This window comes from Hippocampus guttulatus, chromosome 14, assembly GCF_054856545.1.
Source record: "Hippocampus guttulatus isolate MCC_2025c chromosome 14, RoL_Hgut_1.0, whole genome shotgun sequence".
Taxonomy (NCBI): Eukaryota; Metazoa; Chordata; class Actinopteri; order Syngnathiformes; family Syngnathidae; genus Hippocampus; species Hippocampus guttulatus.
The window spans coordinates 5,240,293-5,263,594 of record NC_141274.1 but is presented as its reverse complement, the minus strand read 5'-3'; the positions used below and the strand labels follow the sequence as shown (position 1 = coordinate 5,263,594).

Sequence of the window (23,302 nt, the reverse complement as noted above, 5' to 3'; positions counted from 1 at the left end):
TCGGCTCCAATTTTCTGTTTATCTTAAACATCACGTTATTGTTGTTGGGTTGACATGCATTATATTATTACTGTTATGAAAATATGCTAGCAGTGTCGCTCACAGGAAAGAAGACAATAAAAAAAATACTTTTGACATCTAGGGTTTAGTTTCTGTTTAAAGTCGCACTAACAGTGGTGTTAATGAAGATGCTAATGTTGCCAAAGGGTACCAGCAATTATGCAAACAGTGTTTCGAAAGTGATGGCAACACGAGACCTTACTCAGTTGTTTAGCTTGGTGCTCGCAACAACCTTGCTGTCATTCTTCACATGCTCATGTGTTGTTTAAATCACAAGGTTTGATTTGACTTTTCGAGTTTCAAACCTACGATAAAATCTCGTCTTTGTTTATTTTTTATTGTCAAACATTCCCTCACATCTTCAAGTTAGGAAAGGCGGCTCATTTGTCGCACATGCTCTGTTGGCGTTCTTGTGTGAAGATTTCATTTTACACGAGGCTGCTCCTATTCTAGTTTATTTTTTGCCGCTTATCTTTGTCGGTGTGTTAGCTTGACAGTGTCAACCTTGTTGTTTGATGTTTGTTTGCCGGCATCTGTTGCTTCTCACGCTGCCGCCGAAATGGTTTGATCCTAGTTTGTAAAGCGCTGAGCTTCCCCGGGATCAAAACGTATGTTAATTGAGTCTCTTCTTCCTGATCTCGTCATATGGCAACGTGATGCGCCGCTTCCTGTGGATTCCCGGGGTGAACAAATACCTGTTGTGTTATCTCTCACACACACGCACACACAGAGGGGCTAATGAACATGTCCAATGACAGATTAGCGAGTCTCTGGAGACGGCAGGCAATTGCACAGTAGAAAAAACGTGGCCGTTTGATCAAGCCAGACATCATCAAACGATCCCGCCACCGAGCATACAAGGAGCTAAAATGCCAGACGCGCAATTGTCGTCATCGCCGCCGTCGCAGTTCAGAACAAATTCTTTCATGGCCTGTTCCAAGCAGCATGTGTTCTTGTGCCTATGTGATGGAATCTTGCTGCACTTGTGTGCGTGTGAGCAGGTTTCATGTCATAGCAACATGCTAACATCTTTCAGCAATGCTGTGACATTTTCCAACCTTGTCTTATATGAAGCCAAATGTTTGAATGTCGAGCGTTTTTGTCGCAAAATAGCATGGTGTAAACGTTAGCATTTATAAATGAATGTAATGGAAACTTCATGTTGATGTGCTAGGTAGCCTTTCGTGTATCTTTGCTGGCCAATGAAAATGATTTAATGTTTCAGTAAAATATCAATAATCTGTTATGTTGTTTATTGTTGTTCAGTTTTGTTGGAAAATAACGATGTTGGCGTATAAACTAGCCTGTATGGAAACATGTTAATGTGTTGGTTAGTCTCACAGTGATTAGCGTATCACCGCTATCCAATGAAAAACATTTGACTCAAAATGTTGATCTTTATTTTGAGCAAAAAGTATTCCGTTATCGTTTTTGTCACAGAATGAAACCGGAAATGTCAGCGTTTGTAAATAAAAATGGTAACTTTGTGCCAATGTACTAGCTAGCCCTCACAGTGATTAGCATACCGTCACCAAATATTGCGTTTTTACTTTTCCCAAGAAAAAGATTAACATTCGCGTTATGAGGGCGAACGCTCCATGTTATCTTTTGAACCGCTTTGACTTCCTATTTGAGAACACGCAAAGGTGTGAAAGTGTTATGCAAATGAGCTCCCACTTTAAAGCGACGAGTTAAAGCAAGCAGCTGTTGTTGTTTGGAGCTCACACAAAAAATGTTTTCATGAGCGACAATTATGTCCATGAAAAACATTTATTACTGTCTATATTTGACGTTAATGAGAAGATGTATGACTTGGGGTTTCTGCTCTGAACCAATCCCAATTCCTAATCCGTTTACAATTTCTCTTTGAGGTGACTGACTTCACATTCATCAACATGTAAATCATATCAAAGCATTTGTACTACTTAAAGGTTGAGCATGGACACAACGCTATCTTTTAGGAATTGGATTAGGGTTTGATATCAAGGTTAGAGTTTCAAATTAAGTTTTCAAAATCAAATTGGTCTCAAAACAGGATTTTAAAGCGAGATTACAACGTCAAACTCGGATTGGGGGTTTGAAACAAGATTAGGGTTTCAAGATATAGGCTTTTAATATAAAGTTTAAAAACCAGGTTATGGTTTCAAATTAAGATGGGGTGGGGGTTAGGAGTTTAAAACAGGATTCGGGTTTCAAGAAAGGAATGGAATTTCAGATTCGGTTTAAAAGGAGGGTTTGAAGGTTTTAAAATGAGGCTTAGGTTTCAAAATGTATTTAGAAATTTAGGTAAGGGTTTCAAGAGTAGACTAGTGTTTCGCAGGGTTAGGGTAGGCCATTTTTACGCACATTGGTGAAACAATTTGGATATGATGGGTCCCCCCCGACCCAGGAGAATCATTCTGTTACCTCGTACACAACGCGGAATCGAATTAGCCTTGTGTGGCCTAAGCATGTGGGCTAGTGTGAAGTTGTTAGCGGGGTGTGAGCGCGTCCTCGTTCACGATCTGTGTGTGCATGTGCGTGTGTTCATCCTGTACCCGCCACCACGAGGCTGCTGAGATGGCGCAGATGGAGTGAAAATATATTCCTTTTTTTTTAAAGCACATCCCGTATTAGGGACCTTGTTGCTCATGTTAATTAGCTTTCAAAGTAAGTAATAAAAGGATCGTTATTATGGGCTAGTAGCCCATTAGCATGCTAATTGGTCATTTGCTTTGAAATTGAGAAAACTGTTGAGTTGGCGCTTGGATGTGACTGATGCCTACTTCCTGTCTGTGTCGCTAAAGACTTCCCAAAGGACACCTTGAGTGAGTCTTAACCTCCATTTTGATTGTTGAGAAGTCGCCATTAAAGGACACTCACCACATGTCACTCGCCGTGTGTTATCTTTGCTAAAATTAGCTCCCGGTTTTGCGGCGTAGGAAGTGTTCACGCAGCAGGAGGACAATGTTATCACGCTACAGGAAGTAGCGCCTCCTCTTTTTCTGTTGGCCAGTCCGTCATCAACAACTCCGCGACCCCTCCATCTTGTTGGTCGCACATAGTACATAAAACGTAGTAACGCATCGGCACCAGTTTAGTGGACGTCAGACAATTTTCGTCTTCAGCAAACCTAACATACATTTTCGTAAACATTACAATTTTGTTTGTCAATACCAGTTACAAATTTCAATCTGTCTGCATAGTGAAGCTCTTTAAGAGAGTTCATACTTTTTTATTTTTTTTCCAAAAATGTTAGCCAGGTGGTCATTGTTAAATGGCATTCATTATGTGTGTGAGCCAAGAAGAGGAAATGGTGCGTTGTAAAGAAAAGTGTGTATGTGCTGGTCCTGTTTCCTGCTGTTGTACGTCGACAATGCGACTTCAAAAACAAAACAAAAGACACCAAAAAACGTTTGACTTATCAAACAGAACTCTCCTGACTGTGTGCCTGTGCAGGCTGCTTCCTCTCCAAAGAGGAAGTGCCTTAGTCGTTATGCTAACAACAAAAGCAACGTAAATCAGCACCCACCTTCAAAGAAATGCAAGGTTGAAAATGCATTTGTCACACAACTTTTAACCATCCTTGACTGGGTATTTGTGTCTTATTCTTTGTTAGAAAGGTCAAAGAAAGTTTAGATGAGTGTTTTTCTCAGCGCTGCTTTGAAATAATTTTCCACGGCACTGTATGAGAGCCCCTGATATTTGCCCGCCTGCCCAATACGTTGTCTGGGGGGGGGGGGGTTGTCTTCATTTCACCCTCTTCAATAATAAGCCCGGTTGTGTGTGCATCACACTATTCATAACAGTTAGGTGACGCAAAGGTTGAGCTGCTGACATTTCATGAGGAAGATGACATTCAACCACAAAGATAGGACAGCTCATTTTATTTCTACATTCAAGGTGCAGTCAACTTTTTTTTTCCTAATGTGAGGATTAGCACACACACACGTCGCCTCAAGGAAATGGAAATGTATATAATAAAAAAAAAAAAATCTAAATTAAGTGAAACGCTGACGCAAGGCCGCATCAATAGGGCGCCAATAATCCCCCGTTATTGACGGGGAGTGATGACAGCTGATGCTTTTTGTCTCTCAGTGCACACTCGACTTTGATGGGTAACTGGTGTCCCGCTCGCACATTAAGAATATTACCTCGTAAATCACGTTGTTGCACCATGATAGCATTCACGGTCCTTACTAGTCCACATCAGACTGGCGTTTCGTAGACGGTGCATCGCATATTTGCTCCGCATTTGCTCATTTGGAAATTACTTGGAGATACGACTGTCAGATCGTCGGTATAAACCTTAGATCTACTCAGACTACGTCAAACATCGATTCAGGGCAGACAAACGATCGGATGTATTTCATTCATAAATATGTCAACAGCGGGCATCAAATCCTCTGAATCATTATTATCTTTAAGAAATTATTCCATGGGTGGTATATGAATGATCGGCATTGGGGAAAGGGGCGGGGTATGCAGTCTCCACCTTCACAGCGCAGATGTGCTTCCACCATGTCGAGACTTGAGTGCGTGAGAAGTGTGTCACATTTTGAGGGAATAAAACGAGCCACTTAGACTGAGTGGCTGTGATTGAAGTCTGCTCTGATCACTCCCACAGTGGTGCAGACCTCCCTCTCACAGAGCTGCCAACATGTGTTCACCTGTAAAATGACCAATAACGTGTCTGACGCGCCTCAGCACAGAGATACAAAAATGTGAACCCATTATTTTATGGCCCCATTTTCCAAAATGCTTTTCAAAATTCTACAAACGACACCAAATGACATCACTTTGGATTTGAGATCGGTTCAGCCATGTTGTTCGTGCAAGCAGTGCACAAGGAGGACACACTTTAAAGTACAAAATCTGCTTCCAAAAAAAAAAAAAACCTCGGCAACTAATCTTAATCAATTAAATGAATGACTGTTGCAGTGTGCTCCATACATTCCCTGTGGGCAACAAGTCTGTTCGTAAACATGAGACAAATTTTATAGTAAAACTCGCTCCCCGGGGAGGTGATTACTTTAAAGCCTCGTGCGATGCATCATTTCCTAATTAACATTTGCATACCTTGGCGTTGAGGAGGGTCTCTGGTGGGGTGTTATTGTGGGGTTGCGAAGCAGGCGGGCAATGCGCTGGCTCTTTTATGCTAATTAATTGACATAGAATTAGCCTGGTGCTGAATGCATGGGCGGGGCTATGAAGTGCCTGAATATTCTGTGAAAATGTGGGGGGGAATGCACGCGACCACCCCTTGCATGTGAAAACAGTCGACTCATCAGGTTACATGTGCAAAAGTAATGGGACACATTCAGGAAGTGAAGCACAGGGAGAATTTGTCAAAACACAAAATCGAGACAAGATGTGGAACACACGTGAAGAAAATGTGGGACACGGGAAAATGACAATAAAAGAATTGGGACTTTTACAAGTGAAAAAAGGTGACATCCAGACAAAACTAATGGGGCATGAACAAATAATGAAAAGAGATGACAAAATAACCGGTGCGATTACCTGTGTACTATGGACAAAAGTATTGGGATGTCGACTGGAAATGAAGAAAACATAAAGTATCGGGACACAGTCTCGCGTGCAAGTATTAGGACACGTATGGGAAGTAGAAAAAGAGCAAAATATTGACAAAAAAAAGCAAGTAAAATTTTAAATCCTCGGTTCATAACACGAAAACAAGATGGCTCTCTTTTGGATCTGGACCCACAGTTAATGATTTACTCCATCATTCCTCACATTCTCATTAAAATCCAATCAACTGAGTTTAGATAAACACCCACACAGTATAATCATGCTGTTAACAACTGGAAAGATCATTTGGTTGATATAATCTTCAAATAAACATGTAATGAGGTTTGGATTGCCTCACTTTCCATTTGGCACCGAGGGTTTTGTCTTAATGCAGTCGTGTGTGTGTGTGTGTGTGTGTCTATTGTGTAGTGTCATGACTTTTACTTGGACACAGAGGTCTGTTGAATCCGATGTCCAATGTAATACCTTTGTTTAATCACCCGCCCCCCGCCCGTCAGGTTTATAATATAACTTGACAAATATGCACTTACAAAAAGGAAGAGAGGAGAATAATGTAATCTGTGCGCATTTACTAGTCGATGAATAAGAATTAAGCAGATTAATCAATTAATTTGACTGACGTCTGAGAGGGTTGCCATTTTGTCTCTTCGGTCAACCGAAATTGACGCCACGCTGCCCTCGGGCTCGCATTGAGAGCGTTATGAGCCTGAAGGCACTTTGATGTCGATTACAGTCGACAGCAGAGGGCAGTATAAAACAAAATGGCAGCTCTCTGAGATCGATTAAGAACTGGTGGATTCATCAGATTACATTTGACATCGTATTACACATTAATCAGAATATTACCATGTCCCCAATAATTCATGAAAGATCCAAAATATGAAAAATAAAAATAAAGCAAACCATGAAGATCCGAATCCGAAGGCATTGACTGTAGTTGTAATGTCACCAATCACCACTAGATGGCAGACACTTCCCTATAATGTACTACAAACCCAATTCCAATGATATTTACAAGAATGATAGTTTTGTGCCGTGCAGCAATGGTGATTTTTTTTTTCTTCATGCAAAAGTTCTTTGCACTAGAAAAAATAATCATAGTATGTGGTTATGTTGATGTTTGCTTCAGATCTTTTGGGGTTTCTTTTTTCATGAACTTTTTCAAATGTCAATGTAATTATCTATTCAAATTGCGCGTCTTTTTAAATCTATGCAACCACACAGATCCTCAAATTGATGTCATGGGGTTGGAACTTGTTGCGCTGGTCAAGACACCCAAACATTGTAGAGGACACCTTGCTTCGTCTTTTTCATTTCTCCTTTCTGGAGGCGCGTTTGTCTGGTCGTGATGCACTCTGGCAACCGACGACTAGGCTGGGAAAAGCGCTGCGGGGATCGGAGGCGGCTCTCTCCACAGAACTTAATTAGCACTTTCACCTCCAACGAGACCCGTCGGTCCGGCCAGATGGGCGTACGGAGCCCCATCAACATGGCCCACAAGCCTGTTATTTGTGGCGCAAATGGTTTTGATTTGTGAAAATATCCCCGATTAGCGGCAAGGAATGGCCAAACTGCTCGAGTACTGCCTAGGTAACAAACAGTGATAGTTCATGGGAAAACGCCTGTGACCTTCCTGTGGCACTCCACTCTCCGTGATTTGTTTTTAAACATCAAAGGCGATTTTTCAGAAGTGTAATATTGTTAGCCTAATAGCGTCATTGCGTTAGTCCATTTTGGAACGTTTTCAGAAGAAAAAAAAACATAATAATAAAAAGGCTGTTTGCCTCAATTCAATCTTTGCAGTTGCCGTGACCTGAATAGGAGACAAAAACAATTTTCACATGTAACAATATGAAGGAGATAAAACATTTGCATGGGATCACAATAATGGCCCTCCGAGGGGAAGCCGCAACGCCTTAGCAGTATAACATGGCCTATGACAAAAAATGAATGTGACGCCTGTGATTGCAGATAATTTTGAGTAATTACTTTAATTGTTATGTACATTCAAGACAACTAGTACTTTTAACATGCTCGTTTATTTTTATTTTTTTGGGGGGGGGGGGGGGGGTGACGATGAGCTTCCAAACAACAGTCCGCAGGATTTAATTGGAGTCACAGCTGGATGAACTTGATTTTTCTGAATGGGCTTAGTGGCGGCGATCCAGATGCATTCTGGGAGATGAGGGAAGAGGACGACGTGTTGCGAGTGCTCAAACGCCAACTGTTCAAATATTCTGCCGTCCGGGGGGGGAGGCGAGGGGGGGCTGCGGCCATCTTGTTAGTTAGCGATGCACCGCTAATGACTCTGTGATCAATTCGCACATCATGTTCTTTGATGTGAAAATGTTGGGGGAGGTTACTGAGAAGACGAGAAAATAAAAAAAATAAATAGATGCAAGCACACACACGTACATCTCTATGTTTATGCTCTGTGTTTGTGTCTGTGTAACTGTATACACTGTATGTGTTTACATTTCCAGTCTTGTTTTGGAAGAAAAATCTATTTTAACATTAAACGTTTTGGTCAAAATTACCTCCAAAATTAACAAAAATAAATACATTTTAAAAAAAAAATCATGAGCTGGTGAGTGCAAAATCACATCCCGGCATCTGAAGTGATCTGCACACGACTATTTTGTCTAATTTCTAAATAACGCCATTTGGCCAAAGGGAATGAGCAGTCTTGAGTAACAGTTGGGCTGTTTACTTTCCGACTGCTGTTTGCAGTCATTCTGTCGCTGAGTGACGTGTTGAAAAATGAGATTATCCAGCATGTAAATGGATTACAACGCAAGCTGCTGTCAGTGGGAACTATGCGGATGAGGATGATGGTGAGGAGGAGTACGAGGAAGTTATTCGCATTAGCGACACAGGAGAGGCGATTACATTTTTGTCGCATAAATTTGGGGGTCTAAAAACAGGAAGTGAAAAATGGAGCAAATGTGAAGTGAGTAAACCAAGTATTGGGAAAACATTTGTCCATATTGTGCATGATGTGCACCATTGCATGCTGCTGCGTGTAAACGAAGAGTAACATCATTATTCTTTTGTGCATCAGCTTTTCATTTGCTCCATTGTTTGTTTGTTTTTTTCCTATTTAATTTGGCTAATCCTGGTTGAAAGACGTAATTATGTGCTGAAAAGATCTCCAGCATCGCCGGGGAAATCAGACAAATCTCACAAGGCTTTTTTTGTTTAATTTATGAGATTGGATTTTAATTCGGCCGTATAATCAAATCTAATGAAAACTTCCATGGAGATTTCCCGCAGCCGGCCGGCATTTTAATCACGTGGGCGGCATCTTAATGACACAGTTTAAAAAGGACTCGATTATCTCGAGAGTGACGACGTGCGTGTGTTTGTGTCATCGACACGGTTTGAGTTCATAGCCTGAGATGACGGCTACTGTTAAACTGCTGCGAATCTGGGAACAATAAGATTAGGGTCCTTTCGAAGCCAACATTCAAACCGCACATCAATAACAGCGCTTCCAGTGTACAAGATACTAGAAGACTACAGTAAATAATACAAATCTAAGACCTTGAGTCTGATAGAACATGACAATCAAGAATACAAAAGGAAGAACTTTACACTGATCCAAGAGCGACGCAGTAACTACTGAAATATGAAGAACTAGACATCTTGAACTACAACACACTGAAGACTTGAACAATGAGAACTGGAAAATGAAGGGTAAAAACCTGGAACGCTAAGACCTAGACACTAAAGACTTCAACATCGCAAACTAGTCACTGATTCTCAAGACATCTACAAACACAGATGGAAAAGTTTAAAGGCTCGAAACCGAAGACTAAGATTGGGAACTAGACAACGAAGATGCTAAACTCTAATCTCCAGACTGGTTTAGCTAAGAAATGTTAAGATAGGTGAGTGTGCGTTGTTCCAGGACTAGATACCTAAGACTACAATACTCTAAAGCAGAGGTGTCAAACTCATTTTTGGCGCCGGCCACATTTGAGTTAGCGTTTCACTTGGAGGGCCGTTAAGACTGAAACCATCTAAAGAAGTCAAGAGTAACTGTTGATTGTACTATTGTTTCAGTTACCATCATGGGGGGTTTGGTAACATATGAGAATTAAACATTTTGGTAGACCTTTTAGAAAGGATCATGGAAGTTGCCATGTTTGAGCTGCTTTCGCGGGCCACATAGTATGATGTGGCGCGCCAGATCTGGCCCCCGAGCCTTAAGTTTGACACCTGTATTCTAAAGTCTTTAACACTGCGAACAAGACAATGAAGACAAGAACATTAAACACTAAAAACTAGTACATTCTTAGTAGAGCACCAAGATTCAGACCCTAATACAAGGCCACCAAAAACTAGTCAATGATTCTAGACCACAAAGGCTAGTCACTGATACTCAAACACTAAAACACAAAGTACTAGACACTAGTACTTGAAACATAAGAATGAGAACATGACAAACTAGACACTGAATACTAGTGCGCGAAGGAGCAGTACACTGACGATAGAACAAAAACTAGACACCAAAGAGAACACTAAGGCCTTGGTGCTAAAGACTACCACCCTAAAGTACGAGACAATGACACCTGAGCACCAAGGCACCAAAGACTGCGATTCTTAGAACCAGAAAATGACGGACAACGGACTAGAACGCTAAAAACAGACTACCTAAAACCAAGATCAAGAACTTCATGACTGCAACTCTAAGGACCTGACTAGAACTACTCGTGAATGACTAGACCCAAGAACTCGACACAGAGACCAGTACACGAGGCCACTTCAATGCACGTGTGCATGTTTGTGCTATCAAGTAAATATTGAAGAAATCATATTTGATATATTTTGCAATGATGGTTTAAGATTAGGACTCACCTGTTGGGGTGTGTGCGTGATAATCATCAGTATCACCATGGAAACGGCTGCTATGCGCAGAGTAGGCATTCAAGGGGCAATGGGGCTGTTCCGGGGGGGGGCGGTTGTCAGATGTTTTTTTTCCCCCCCCGAGGTATCCTGGTCGCCGTGGCGACACAGTAGGCAGGTAGGTGACTCCCACAACGGGGGGGGATTACAGATTAATAACGCGGCAACTGGGCGAGCGGTTGCCGTGGCAACAAGGAGCAGAGAGCGGAACCTCATTTGGCGGCGGACAGATGAGGTTCCCTTTGAAAAGGGGCACGTCGCATATCGCGGGTCTCCAAACGTATGCGAGGTTGGCTTCCGCGCGCCAATTGCACTGTTTTTATTTCTATGGGGAGGGGGGGGGGGGGTCCTTATCGGCTGTGCTGTCATCCAAAACTCATCCACTCGTACGTTCATTCGATTAGCGCTCAACTCTGAGGTGCTGCTGATGAGGCTGACGGATACAAAGACGTCAATAGATGACGTAGTACCTGTCGCTAATGGGGTTAGTGTGCAACCAAAGCCGACACTACAGTATGTCCATATTGGGAGGTTGGCATACATTTCAGTCAGGCCTAGGCCAGGTTCCAACGTTACGATTCAAAATGAGGGTCTCTAGCCTGGGTTCGAGGTTCAAAGTAAGATTTCAAGGCAAGCGTCGGTTTTGTGCAAGGTTTCACCTGTTGGCGTTTTAAAGTAACGTTTCAAGGCAGGATTTGGGTTTTAATATCGTTTTAAACTTTCCTCTATTCTCAAAAAATTGAATTAAAAAAATTATCTGGCTAGCAGACGGCACAGAAAAAAAAAGTTTTTGCGGAATTTGTTTGTGTCGAATAATGAATGATTGAAGATTAGAAAGATGAAATAATAGCAAGCGTGATTAATCCTGTCCACCCAAGTTAAATGAGATTCATGCTCTGATGAAAACTGTCCGCTCATTTCAATGTAGAACATTTATCCCAAAGCAGGTCTTGACGCCTTTGAACAAACATTCCTGAAAATTTCTAACATTTGTTGTCCACATGCAGCCATCACAATCGCTTCATTATTTTTTAGGTCACGTCATCCAGACTTGTGCAAAATCGTCTGCTGCATTTCATCCCCTCGCGCTCAATAATTGATGGGCCTTTTTTTTTTTTTTTAATCGAATAGCAACAGCACATTGCCGCTTCTTTCCATCCGTTCCAGTGCGACGGCGCGATAACAAACGTCTGCGCCAGATCAATAATACCCTTCGCTCGCCTATCCTTCACTTTGTCACCTCAATTTCTCTCTCCTTCTATCTCTCTCTCTCTCCCTCTCTCGCACTCACATCCTCTTTGCAATGTCACTCGGCCGACAATAAATCGATGGCGTTGAGAGAGATGTCGCGGTAACTCCAGGAAATAACAGACCTCACGAACGCGCGTTTGTGCACGTGCGTGTATCCGTACATGTACTTTGTTTCCAATCTGAACTGTCAGACAAGTGTGTGTGTGTGTGTGCGTGTGTGTGTGTGTATGTGTGAGTTCTTCACTGATTCTAGGGCTGCAACTATTCAAAAATGTTGATAATTAATCAGGTCTTTTTTTAAATTATTCTTAATGAATCAAATGGCTTTTTTTTCCCCCCCATGTCTTTAGTTTTTGTATATTAGGGAGGAGCTAAATTTAGCCTAGGTTGTTAGCCGGAGTTATGGAAATGCTTCAAGAAGGGCTTCGGGTGCATTTACATGTGAAATCAAGACATCTGTAACGTTCATCGAACCCGGGGGTGTCCGGTCAGTCGATCGCGTTCAGATCGGTGGCCCGCGGACTGGTTCCAAGTCGATCGCATTGGGTGTAGAGGCAAATGGAGATTAAAATAATAATAATAATAAAAATTGTGTGTCTGTGTGTGTGTTTTTATAATATATATTTTTATGTTGGTGCACACTGAACCTTAACATCCTATCGGTTTCATTTTCACTAAAAAGTATTTGAAAATGAAATAAAGTTCCTTTTCACAAATTCGGACACTCATGTATCCAGTTTATTTTTCTGTTTTGTTGATGTTAGGGGCCGTTGTGGCCATTGCTCATCATGGCACGTGTGTGTGTTTGCGTGGACGTATGCTAACGTGTTGATCGTGGGGGGCTTGGTTGCTTCAAAAGTAGAGCTTCGGACAAAAAAGGTTGAGCACCCCCGAGCTAACTTCTACGTCGTCGAACCAAAAGGCGACAAATGTTCCAGTGGTTGGACAAAACGGAGACGCGCGAAAATCAATGGCGAAGAAAGGAGCAGAAAACAGTCAGTGGGGGAAAAAGAAGATGACGCAAAAATATTCGGACGTCGTACTTTGTGTCCATGTGTTTCACTACACGCAAACATTCCGTTCACTTTAGTTGCCGCGTTTGTTTTTGTGACGTGAATCAACACGAGACAAAAAAAATCCGAATTGGCCGTCAGACCCCGCAGTGTGATTGTAGCCTAACGGTGTAAAATACCATAGGTCCTCTCGATTTGCAGCCATGATGTTGGTGTGAGCAGCGCAAGTCAGCAGAGACATGCTTTAAAAGACAGAAACTGACAACAAGAAACGACGTCACCTGGCCTTTTTGTACACGTCAGCGCTGATGAATGCGATCGCGACCGTCGCTTCCACTCTGCAAAAAATGAAGGATGAAGTTTCTGACGTGTCAACAAGATGGTGATCGCATCCATTTTTTTTTTTTTGGGTGGGGGGGTTGTTTTCTGGAGCAATTTCAGGCACTTGCTTGCTTGATGGATGTCTGCGTGAATGCATCCCACCTTGCCACGCACAACTACCGCGTGTGACATCTTTACACCGCCGCCTTCCAACCGCAATCATCGCTCAAATGTATTCTCTCATCCGTTACGACCAAATGTCTTTTTTTGGGGGGGGGGGCCTTGAGGATTTATAACGTACAGGGAGAATGAAGACTTTCTCTGTTACTATTATTTGGAAGATTCATTGATGCGCTGTGCGCACAAGGTCAACGTCTAAACTTGAAAAATTTTGTTCGAGGTCCTCTGGTGTCATGGAAACTGGGTTCGGTGTCATCAAAGACAAATTATTTAAAAAAAAAAAAAAAAACTTTTTCTATGAATTTCTAATCCCAGAAAATGTTCCATTTGTGTGTTTTTACAGGACACAAAGTGAAAGTTATTGTTCTAATGATCCTCCTCGGTCCAGCCATTTACAGTCCACCATTCATCTTTATTACTTCATATTCATTGTTTTTAGGACACAACAAAAACAAAGAAATTAACCGTGCTTGCCCTTCCAATACTTTTGGAGCGGCCGCAGCTAATTTGCGAAGCTATTTTGTCTCTGCCATCTCATGTGGGCTGAGCATAGCTTGCTTTGATCATCATTTGGAGGATTCACCGTGGAAAAAAAAAAAAAAGTCCTTACTGCTTTGCTTTCTCTTCCTACCACAACCCGTTTAGGCCACAAAACTCACTTTGTTGATGTGAAAATTGGCTCGCCGTGATGAGATGTCAGCAGTCTAAGATGATAAATCGGCCCACTCATTCCAAAATTGTACATTTGGACTATTTCATGGCAGAAACGTAACTCTTTTGGCATCCGATTTGATTCGATCCAATGATCAGAGGAGTCTTGAGGGCGGTGAAAGTGCAACGGGTTGTGTTTCAGCGCGAGAAGGAACGGCCTCGTTCACGGGCGACCGATCCATCGACTGGGCAGCCTGTCGAGTTTATCAGACACAAAAGACGCTTGAAGCTTCTCACACCTCTTACCCGCCTCCTCTTCTTCATCCTCCTCATCCTCCCGCCGCCTTTTGTCCCGGGTGGGATTGAAAGCGCCGCGCCTTGACACCAGGCATCACCCTCGGAATAAAAATGAGGCGAGGCGGGTGGAAAATTGAACATGCCAGGCCCCAAGTCGCTTTTTTTTCTTCGAGTGATTTAGGGCGTGTGGGCTGCTCTTGATTAGCGTCGTAGCGAGCTCAGTGATGTGAAGAAGGCGAATGTTCGCCGAGGTTATTGCTGCTGGAAATGTTCGACTCATTTTATTTCACCGTCTTCATATAGAGGCACGATTATTCCAGCCTTTTGAAATATGAGGGAGAGGGAGTTCACATCTTCAGACAGCTTGAAGTTGTGTTTTATGTACAGTAAGGAGATACGGCGGTGCCTTATTGGGCGGTACGATAAGTGGAGTGTTGCGGGAGAATTAACATGCATCCAACGAGGGTTATGTACAGACACGGACACATTCTGTCATTGATGCAAGACATCTGTAGGTTGCAAAATAGCCTTAAAATTTTGTTGCAACTGCGCAAAAAGTCCAGGAGGAGTTTGACTTTGAAGGATCACTGGAAATGGCCAAAGTGATCCAAAAGCTGTGAAACAAACCGGCTGACTTGCTACATCTTTTTGAACATTGCTTGCTGAGACTTATTTTGGTGGGCCTACTTATAGTCGACTTGTCTACCCAAATTCATGTGGTCAGGTCGAACTGGCTTTGAGAGCTGAATTCCCCTCCCCAAATTGATGATCAGAGTTATTCCGAGAGTTTCCTGTTTTATGTCAAGTTATGAAATGTTGCCGCTAGGCTACACTCACGCGCAATGACAAAAGTCAAATCTCCATTTTGCTTTCTTCATTAGTCTTTTGCGTTTGCTTCAAATTTGGCAGCAGTCGGACAGAATCTTCAAAACTCCAAAATGGGCAAAATGACCTGAAAATGTTTGAATTAAACCACAATGACAAACTTTGTGTTCCTTTTCGAGCATGGATTTCGAAACTTATGCTGATACCAAATTTCATGTTGAAAAGGGATCATTTACAAGCCAATACTGGATTTTTGTGTTGTATGAGGAGTCATCAAATTTGCCCCCCCCCCCCCCCACCTTGCTTTATGGCATTGGTCTTCGTGACTGTTTTTGTAGGTCTAATTAGACATGCCGACCAAATCTGCCGTTGCCAAGTGAATCTTGGCTACAGGGGCTGAATTTCCCGAAAATTCTGGGTGGTGTTAGTGTGCCAATTTTTATAGGTTAAGCCAGTGACTTCTTCACATTTTCACCGGAATGAACACATTCGGAAAATGTGGGGTATTTTGTAGAGTGAGAAAGGTTTGAAAATTGCTTTTTTTTTTGTTGTTGTTGTGTGTACCAGACAATCCACACCAAGCCTGGATGTAGCACATCAAGACAACACATAGAGTGTTGCTTTTTATTATTTCTATGTTTGGACCGAGTTCACGTGTCACTTGTTGGCACCAAAACTGCTTGGTGCCAAGCGGCGAGGGCTCCGAGTGAAGCCGAGCCCTGTCCCAGCTCCAACAGTGAAAGCCCCAAGAGGAAATTTCAAACAGCTGTCCCTAAAAATACGGCGCCTCTGGAATGCAAGCCACGGAGTTCTTTTCCCCTCAATGTGCTGCACCAGGAATCCCAAACTTTTCTCTTGGATGATTTGAATATAGAAATATGACATCATACAATAATGTCAGCTTTTATTTAGTTCATCTTGCGATGTCTGTGATGAGACTTTTTGTTGCCATGTTGTTGAGTCCACAGTATTTTATTTTGGCTATGTTAGCCTCTTGAGTGTTGGCAAGATATGTTCAACTGATTTTGGCAGCATTAGCTCGTAAAGCTAAGCTAACACTGATTGTGTAGGCCGGTAGTCTCCAACCAGTGGACCGTGATGCGGCGCTGTACAATGCTATGCTAAAATGTGCTCAGAAGCTAAATTACTGTCGTTTTTAGGACATCTTAGCCTTCAAATGTGAAGTAAAGGGATGCTTATGCTTTTCTGCCTTTAGCTTGTCCTGTCAGACGTCATCCTTAAATTAAACTAAGCTATGCTAAACTGTCATATTCAGGTTACTTTAGCTAAGAAATGTTAAGCTAGGTGAGTGTGCATTTCTGTTCAACCCCAGGGATGTTCCTAAAGTCTCTTACTTTCATCAGAGTATAACTGACGTCTGATAACTGATAATTTAAATTCAAGTAGAGGTACAGGTGACGGGCTGACTTTTTTTTTTCTTTCCAGCGGGTGCAACTGACTGCAAAATGGTCGACTTCCTTTCCCAATTCCATCTATGCCTTTCAGGCTGTTTCATATGCCCATTTAAGTTGGCCAAATACAACCAATTTCATACTGATTGAAGACTCCCCCCGCCCCCCCAAGGCAATTTTTTTTTTCCGCAAACTTTTCAGGGAGGCACAAATGAGCGCAAAACGGTCACTTTCTTTGTGCATCTTGTTATTATGGGCCATTTTGACAAACTTCATGTTGATCGGAGAAATTAGTGTCATGGGCCGATTTATTTATTTATTTTCCCGGAGGTTGCGACTGATTGCATGCTTGCGGGTGTGTAATAAAAGGTCTTATTTTTAGATGTATATATTTTTACATATGTACACACAGAGTGGTTTGTGCGTATGAGAAGCCTGTATGCCGCCATTACTGCTCGCCGCCCGTCTCCCAAAGCTAATGGATCACTGTCAGTGCCTCCTGTAATTACTGCGACGTGACTGTGTCATTACACAAACGCCACCCTCCTTCCATCCTCCGCGTGTGTGTGAGTGAAGCCTCACTGGCGAGATACATAAATGCACATGTTGATGACGATAAAGGGACAAGAAAATAACATCCTTTATCTCTCTCGATTTCCTGCATTTTTTGGCACAGTCATGTTTGCCAAACATTTCATGAGCTTTTCTTTCCTTGGGGAAAGTCGGGCAAAGGCCAGTTTATTTTGGGTAGCACATGTCAGACTAACAATAACGCTGTGAAATATTAAAAAATGTGGATCATCTATAGCAGGTCTCGAACAGTCTAAAATGTCAGAGAGGTTTTACAGTGGAAGCCTGAGCCAATTGACCAAACAAATGGTTTTAATTTGGATGTTTTGGATCAAATCTAAACACAGATTGGAGAACTCTGCATCAGCATGTTTTGTTGGGACTTTGGCCTCTACTAGCTGGCCTAAAGCCATTATTTTTTTTGTTTGGAATTTTTGTTGATTTGATTTTGAGGTTGTGATTTTAATCTGGATTCTAAACGGATTACATGTAAATCAAATCAAAGATCTCACATTAACTTTGACTCCGGGCTTGTCTAGCTGTCTTCAGTCGATGCTTTATCATTTTATTTTAAATGGGATTGGTATTTTTAAAATGGATGACATCGCATTCTATTAATTGATTAAATCTACTTTGTAGGAACGGATCTATGCATAACTGATCACCTCTGCTTTATCGTGTTACACTCAGAGTCGAGGATTTCCTATCTGGACTGAGTCCATAGATGACCTTCAATAATATTATTTCATCTATTTATTTCATATACCAATCAATGTAACTCAAGCATGATTACTCTCAGGACTGCCGTATTTGTGTGTTGGGTGTGTGCATTTAAGGGGTGTGGCCTAGTTGAGTTGGCCAGGTTAATCTGCATGTTCCCCACAAGCAAGGGGGGCATTGCAAGACCTTAAGGACTTTTTATTTTATTAATTTTTTTTCCCCACAGGTTTTTATAACATCAGAGTACATGTCTGACTGGGGATAAAAGCCTGATCACAGGCCAACATGTGAGTTGGCGATGTGTTTAAAATTTAGTATGAGCAACAACAAGGCTGAAGGTTGTGTTGAAGACCTGAAAGAAATCTGAACACGCATTATGCAAGTTGAGGAACAAATATGCTCTTTGATCTCCTGCGATTCAAACGCACTCTGCATTTGTTCCTAAGACGACTTGAAAACAACATTAAATTGAGGGGAACGCCGCCATCCCATGAGACTTCCTCATTTGTTTCTTTGTCGTTTCCACTGAAACATGATTTCATTTGGAAGCCGTGATTATCATTTAAATACACCTTTAAAAAAGGATATAGCAACATTTCTATGAACTTATTTATGCAAATAATGGCCAGGTGTTTTAGTCAGGCCAGATGTTGTGGGCATCTATGTGCATTTTGATACAATTCCAGTTTTATATATATATATATAAAATATAGTCTACACACTGCTGTTCAAACGGTGAAACAAAAAAACGAGGTCCAGATAAATCAGTTCAAAACCTTTTCCCAAAGTTAGTGTGAACTATTGAACTGTACAACTCGATTCATAAAATAAAACTCTTAATAAACGGAATGACAAACAGCTGAACTTTATTTGGGGTTCATCAGAGGCACGTGAAATGTGTTTGAATTTGATGGCTGAATTCTGAACACAGCCAGATCACATCCCCAATTATAAGAGGGTGTGCACACTTATGCAACCACAATATCTCATTTCTTTATTTTTACTCCGCAACCAAAGAATGGGTTCTTTTCAAGACCCTGTTAAATCATAGTCGGCACCCAACAACCACCATCTAAAGTGCTTCTGATAACCATAAAGTTCAGATGTTCTTGTTGGCTTTTTTTTCCCTTTCCCATTTTATTTATTTATTTATTTACAATTTAGTTCTGCGGTCTGTGGAAGACAGTGGGGGGGAAATAGAAGGAAGGCAAAATAGATGGAGAATGGCTAAATGGATGTGCAGATGATCGCTCGCTACAGCACGTCTACTGAAACACTAATCGTCATCTTATACGTCATCTCTACATAACAAACTCGTTTGCGCTAACGTAATCTTTCAATGATCGCTGCTTTAAAGAAACGTAAAGGGGGAGGGGGATTTTGAATCACGGGCTCAGAGCATTCTGGGAAACATAGACAGAGCTCACAGATGGTGAGACCAGAACTTGACCGTCGTTCTTCACGTTGATGTTGGGGCTTTTGTCAAGTTAACCCGATTTTCTCCCAATCAGCATCCATCAATATGGCAGAAAGTGTTATTGATCCTTGATTTAAGTTCAAAATGGTCAAAGGACAACATCCATTCTGGCTCATCCGACGCTCTCAATGTGATTAGTTACTTTTCAGGACATCTCGTATTCATCTTGGGGAACATTCAGTCTCCGCTATTGTCTCGAGTGTTTTATCTCAAAATTCATTAAAAATTGTCATATGAAATCCATTTTGCTGCGCCTTAACCCTTTCACGAACAGTGGGAACTACAGCGGACAGCTTATAGTATTGGGTTACAGGGTGCATGAAAGGGTTAATGTCACAAACGTCATTTCGTGTCACCCAATAATGGCTCACATTTATAATGTAATTCACCATCAATAACAACTATGTTAATAAAATAATACATTTTGACAGTTTAATTCAATTTGAAAAGAGGACAAAAAAAAAACATTTTTTTTTCACATTTGTATTCAAATTTGCGCACGCATCAAGTGACCAACCAAGTGAACTGCTGCAGTTACCGATAAGTGTCACTTGTTAGCTTACTGACAAAATGTGATACCCAGCACTGAGAATGCCATGGAATTTCTATGGGGGGTTTGTTCGTTGTCAACGTAACCAAAGTCGGCACCACAACTGGTGACTCATTCGCGGTGGAAAGGTCAGATAGCACAACAGGTTCTGTTGTCAATATATTACGAACGTCATCTGTCTGAAAAATAACCTCTGTCGCTGAGTATGTGATAACCTGGGGTTGTGGAAAAGCTATATTCAATAGTTGTGTGCTAGTACTGGGCACGGCTTCAGGATTTGACATTGGGGGACTGAGAAAATATTTTGGAACAGTAATTTTTCAACCAGTGTTATCAAATGTATTTATTTGGCTATTTTTGTGTGTGTGTGTGTATTTATAAAACACATCTTTGTTCATCCATCTATGCCAGTAACTGATAGAGACAGACAGAACCAATAACTGATGTTCTATTCGATGGCAGAAAGAATATAATTGACATGTATAGCCACTCTTTGTGACTTTTTTGTTTGGTGATGTGCTGTGAGATTTTCAAACTTCAAATCTGTGTGTTGACTCAGTAAAGGGCGGGAATCACTGTTTTATTTGGGGCTACACAGATTTCTGAGGTGGCTATAGCCCCGTTTTGCCCTGGTGTGGCCTCATTCCGGGCTAGTACTTTTCATTGGTTGAAATGAAATCAAATGTTTTCACTTTTAAAATACGTTGGGATACATCCCGCAGCCAACACTTGACTATGTGATTATGTTCTGCTTCACCTCTGTTTATAGTACAGCAATCCCTCATTTATCGCAGTTAATGGGGACCATAACCACCCGTGATAAACAAAAATCCGCGAAGTAGCGATCCCCCCCATATAGGTACATGTACATAATATTTATAAGACCAAATTTAATGGTATACATGCATGTAGAAGTAAATTTTGAAGTAATGAACATGATTTAATGCTGTATACTAATAGATTTAAACATTGGATTGGATTGGATACAACTTTATTGTCAAATGTGCTGTACAGTATGTGCAATATACAGCACAGATGAAATTTCTTCCCTCTCAACATAAAACAAGAAACAAGAGGATGTATAAGTTAGGTTAGTTTCTGAATAACAAAATACAGTAAACATATACATGTAGTACTGTATATGTTGCTCTATGCGACTCACTGTTGTTTTGCTGACTTTCGCTGCCTCTCGCGGACTTTTTGCGGACTTAAAAAAAATTATCAATATGTTTGAAAAAATATCCGCGATGCACTGAAGCCGCGATACACGAACCGCGTAATAGCGAGGGATCACTGTAACTTGCTTTCCATGTCGCCATGAAGCATTCACTACCGACAGGCAAACGCAATCAGGCTACCTCAATTCAAATTTGTCTAGGGGTGCGGCTTTGACCTAGAGAGAAATAATTCATTTTTGGGGAGACGTCGCTCACAATAATTTGTATTTTATTACATTTATTAATACTAGAACTTCCTCATGAAGTCGTTTATTATTATTAAGCTGAATGCAACTTAACTCACCATGGGCGACAATGGGACAGTCCACCTCCAAAATTAAGTTGAAACGTCACCTTCATACTCATCACCTGTAGGTCGTACGTATAGAAACCAGAAGTGGCTTGTTAGCTTACGAAGTCAATATACAGCGCTCATTTTCACACTTTGGGCACGATTATTTTTATTTGTTTCACTGGCAAAGAGAAGTCTTGAGTTGGTGTTGAAAGAAAGACTGAAACTGTACAAGGTGAGATCGTTTCGTGGTTTTGCAAAAAGAGTGCAAATGGAACAAAGTGAAGGAAAGGGAGACGTATTGGTTGTAAAACTGGTGGCGGACATTTCTCAGGGTGTTCCATCGCATGTAAGCGCCTCGCTCGCGTTTTTCGGTGGCCGCCTCGCAGCTGGATTTGTGGGAGTGGAAATTCCACAGTTTGCCCCCGACATCGGCGCCGTGACGGATGGAGAGGGGGGCGGAGAAAAAGCTCCGGAGTGAAGAGGCGACAGAGCGGGCGATGCTGTCTGCCTCAGCGAACTGACGAGAGGGTCGCTTCTCCCCGGTTCGCCGCTCCGGATTTTCCGACGGCCGTTTCTGGAGGAGGTTTCTCCGGTCACCGAGGCTCCTCTGCGAGTGGGAACCCGCGTACCTGTGCGCTTGGACCTTACAGAATTGCTCCTTTTTTTCCCGCCTTTGGATTATTCACCTCCCAGGACCTGTCAAGTTGAGGATGGACCTCTTACTTTGAGATCATTTCCTCACTTTTTACTTATTTGAATTATCATTATTATTATTACTTTGTGGGTGACATCTGCCAAGTATTTTGGGGAAGAATTTCTCGGTCGGGATGTTGCAGCGGAGCAGTAGGACGCGCGTTGGACCGCTTTGGGTTCTCCTCCTCCGTTTCCTGCTCACCCAAGTCGTCCTGGCGGCTGCGCTCACTCAGACCGGTGCGTTCCTAGCGGGTTCCAGTCAAATGCATGTCACCGCGGCATACGCGTAGTCCAATTCTCTTTCAAAGTGCCACTTGAAACACATTCAAGTGTCTGAGGAGGCGCCCGCTTCTGTCATTGTGTGTTTGCATGTCATACACTTATGGAGTCATGTAAAACGTCCAATAGTGACATTTACTGTGATATTTCCTTCCAGACAAGTGCGGCGGAGCCATCGACATCCACTCCCCGGGCTACCTGACCTCCCCGGGCTACCCTGGCGCCTACCCACCCTCGCAGCAGTGCGCCTGGGTGATCACGGCACCCGAGCCGATCCAGAAGATTCTGATCAACTTCAACCCGCATTTCGACCTGGAGGACCGAGACTGCAAGTAAGACGTCGCGCGCGCGCGTGCACGTACACGCGCACGCACACACGTCCAGTACTTTTACCGTTTTGATACCGCGGGTTGCTCTGCCACCCATTGGTTGTCGGGCCTCACTGCAGCTGTCACAAGTAGGTGCGGGGTGAGTCTGGATGATGATTTGGGGGTGGGGGGGGGGGGGGTGCACATCTGCAGAAGGAAATGAGGTTCGGAGGTTTCTGTGCTTCCTGCTTGATTGCAGTGGATAACAATGTCTTTGTTTGGCTCTTTGGTGGGAATTTCGAGAACATTTCAAGGTGAACATTCAACCTTTAAAAAAAATAAATGATAATGCTGACTTCAGACATTAAGCTGTATTCATGTACTGTGTCCTACCGAGAGGTTTTTATAGAATTTTGATTGTCTTATGTAGGTAGATGAGTGTTTCAAAATGGTGTGCGGCCTCCAAGCTCAATCCAGGTTGTAGAACGGAACAAATAACGGAGGCGTCGCTCCTCTCGAACATTATATGAAGAGCCCATTTGTCAGTCTGCTGGAATGCTAATAGTTGTTGAGGACTCTGTTTACATGATGGCAAAAAATAAGGCAGAGCGGGCTGAAGTCATAAATGGCATCGCATGGCCGCACAAAACCTTTGTAGAGCATCCAAATGTCTACTCGAGAAAAAAAAAGGGATTGTTTTGTCAAAGCATTGAGTAGCGCAAATTAGCGCTGTAGCTCTCCTG

General features: G+C 42.2%; 1 protein-coding gene across 3 annotated transcripts in view; it reads left to right on the top strand.

The window, feature by feature from the left end:
* The first annotated feature begins 21,737 nt into the window (after window positions 1–21,737).
* Window positions 21,738–23,302, top strand: part of LOC147194597 (neuropilin-1a-like) — a 39,031-nt gene continuing 37,466 nt past the window's right edge. Inside the window, exons 1-2 of one of the 3 annotated variants that reach the window (XM_086129059.1) lie at window positions 21,738–22,209; window positions 22,409–22,583. In XM_086129059.1, coding sequence (XP_085985185.1) covers window positions 22,107–22,209; window positions 22,409–22,583 — 278 coding nt within the window. In that variant the 5' untranslated portion in view covers window positions 21,738–22,106. The remainder of the gene's footprint in view (window positions 22,210–22,408; window positions 22,584–23,302) is intronic. The other 2 variants (XM_086129058.1, XM_086129057.1) reach the window with 2 other exon arrangements.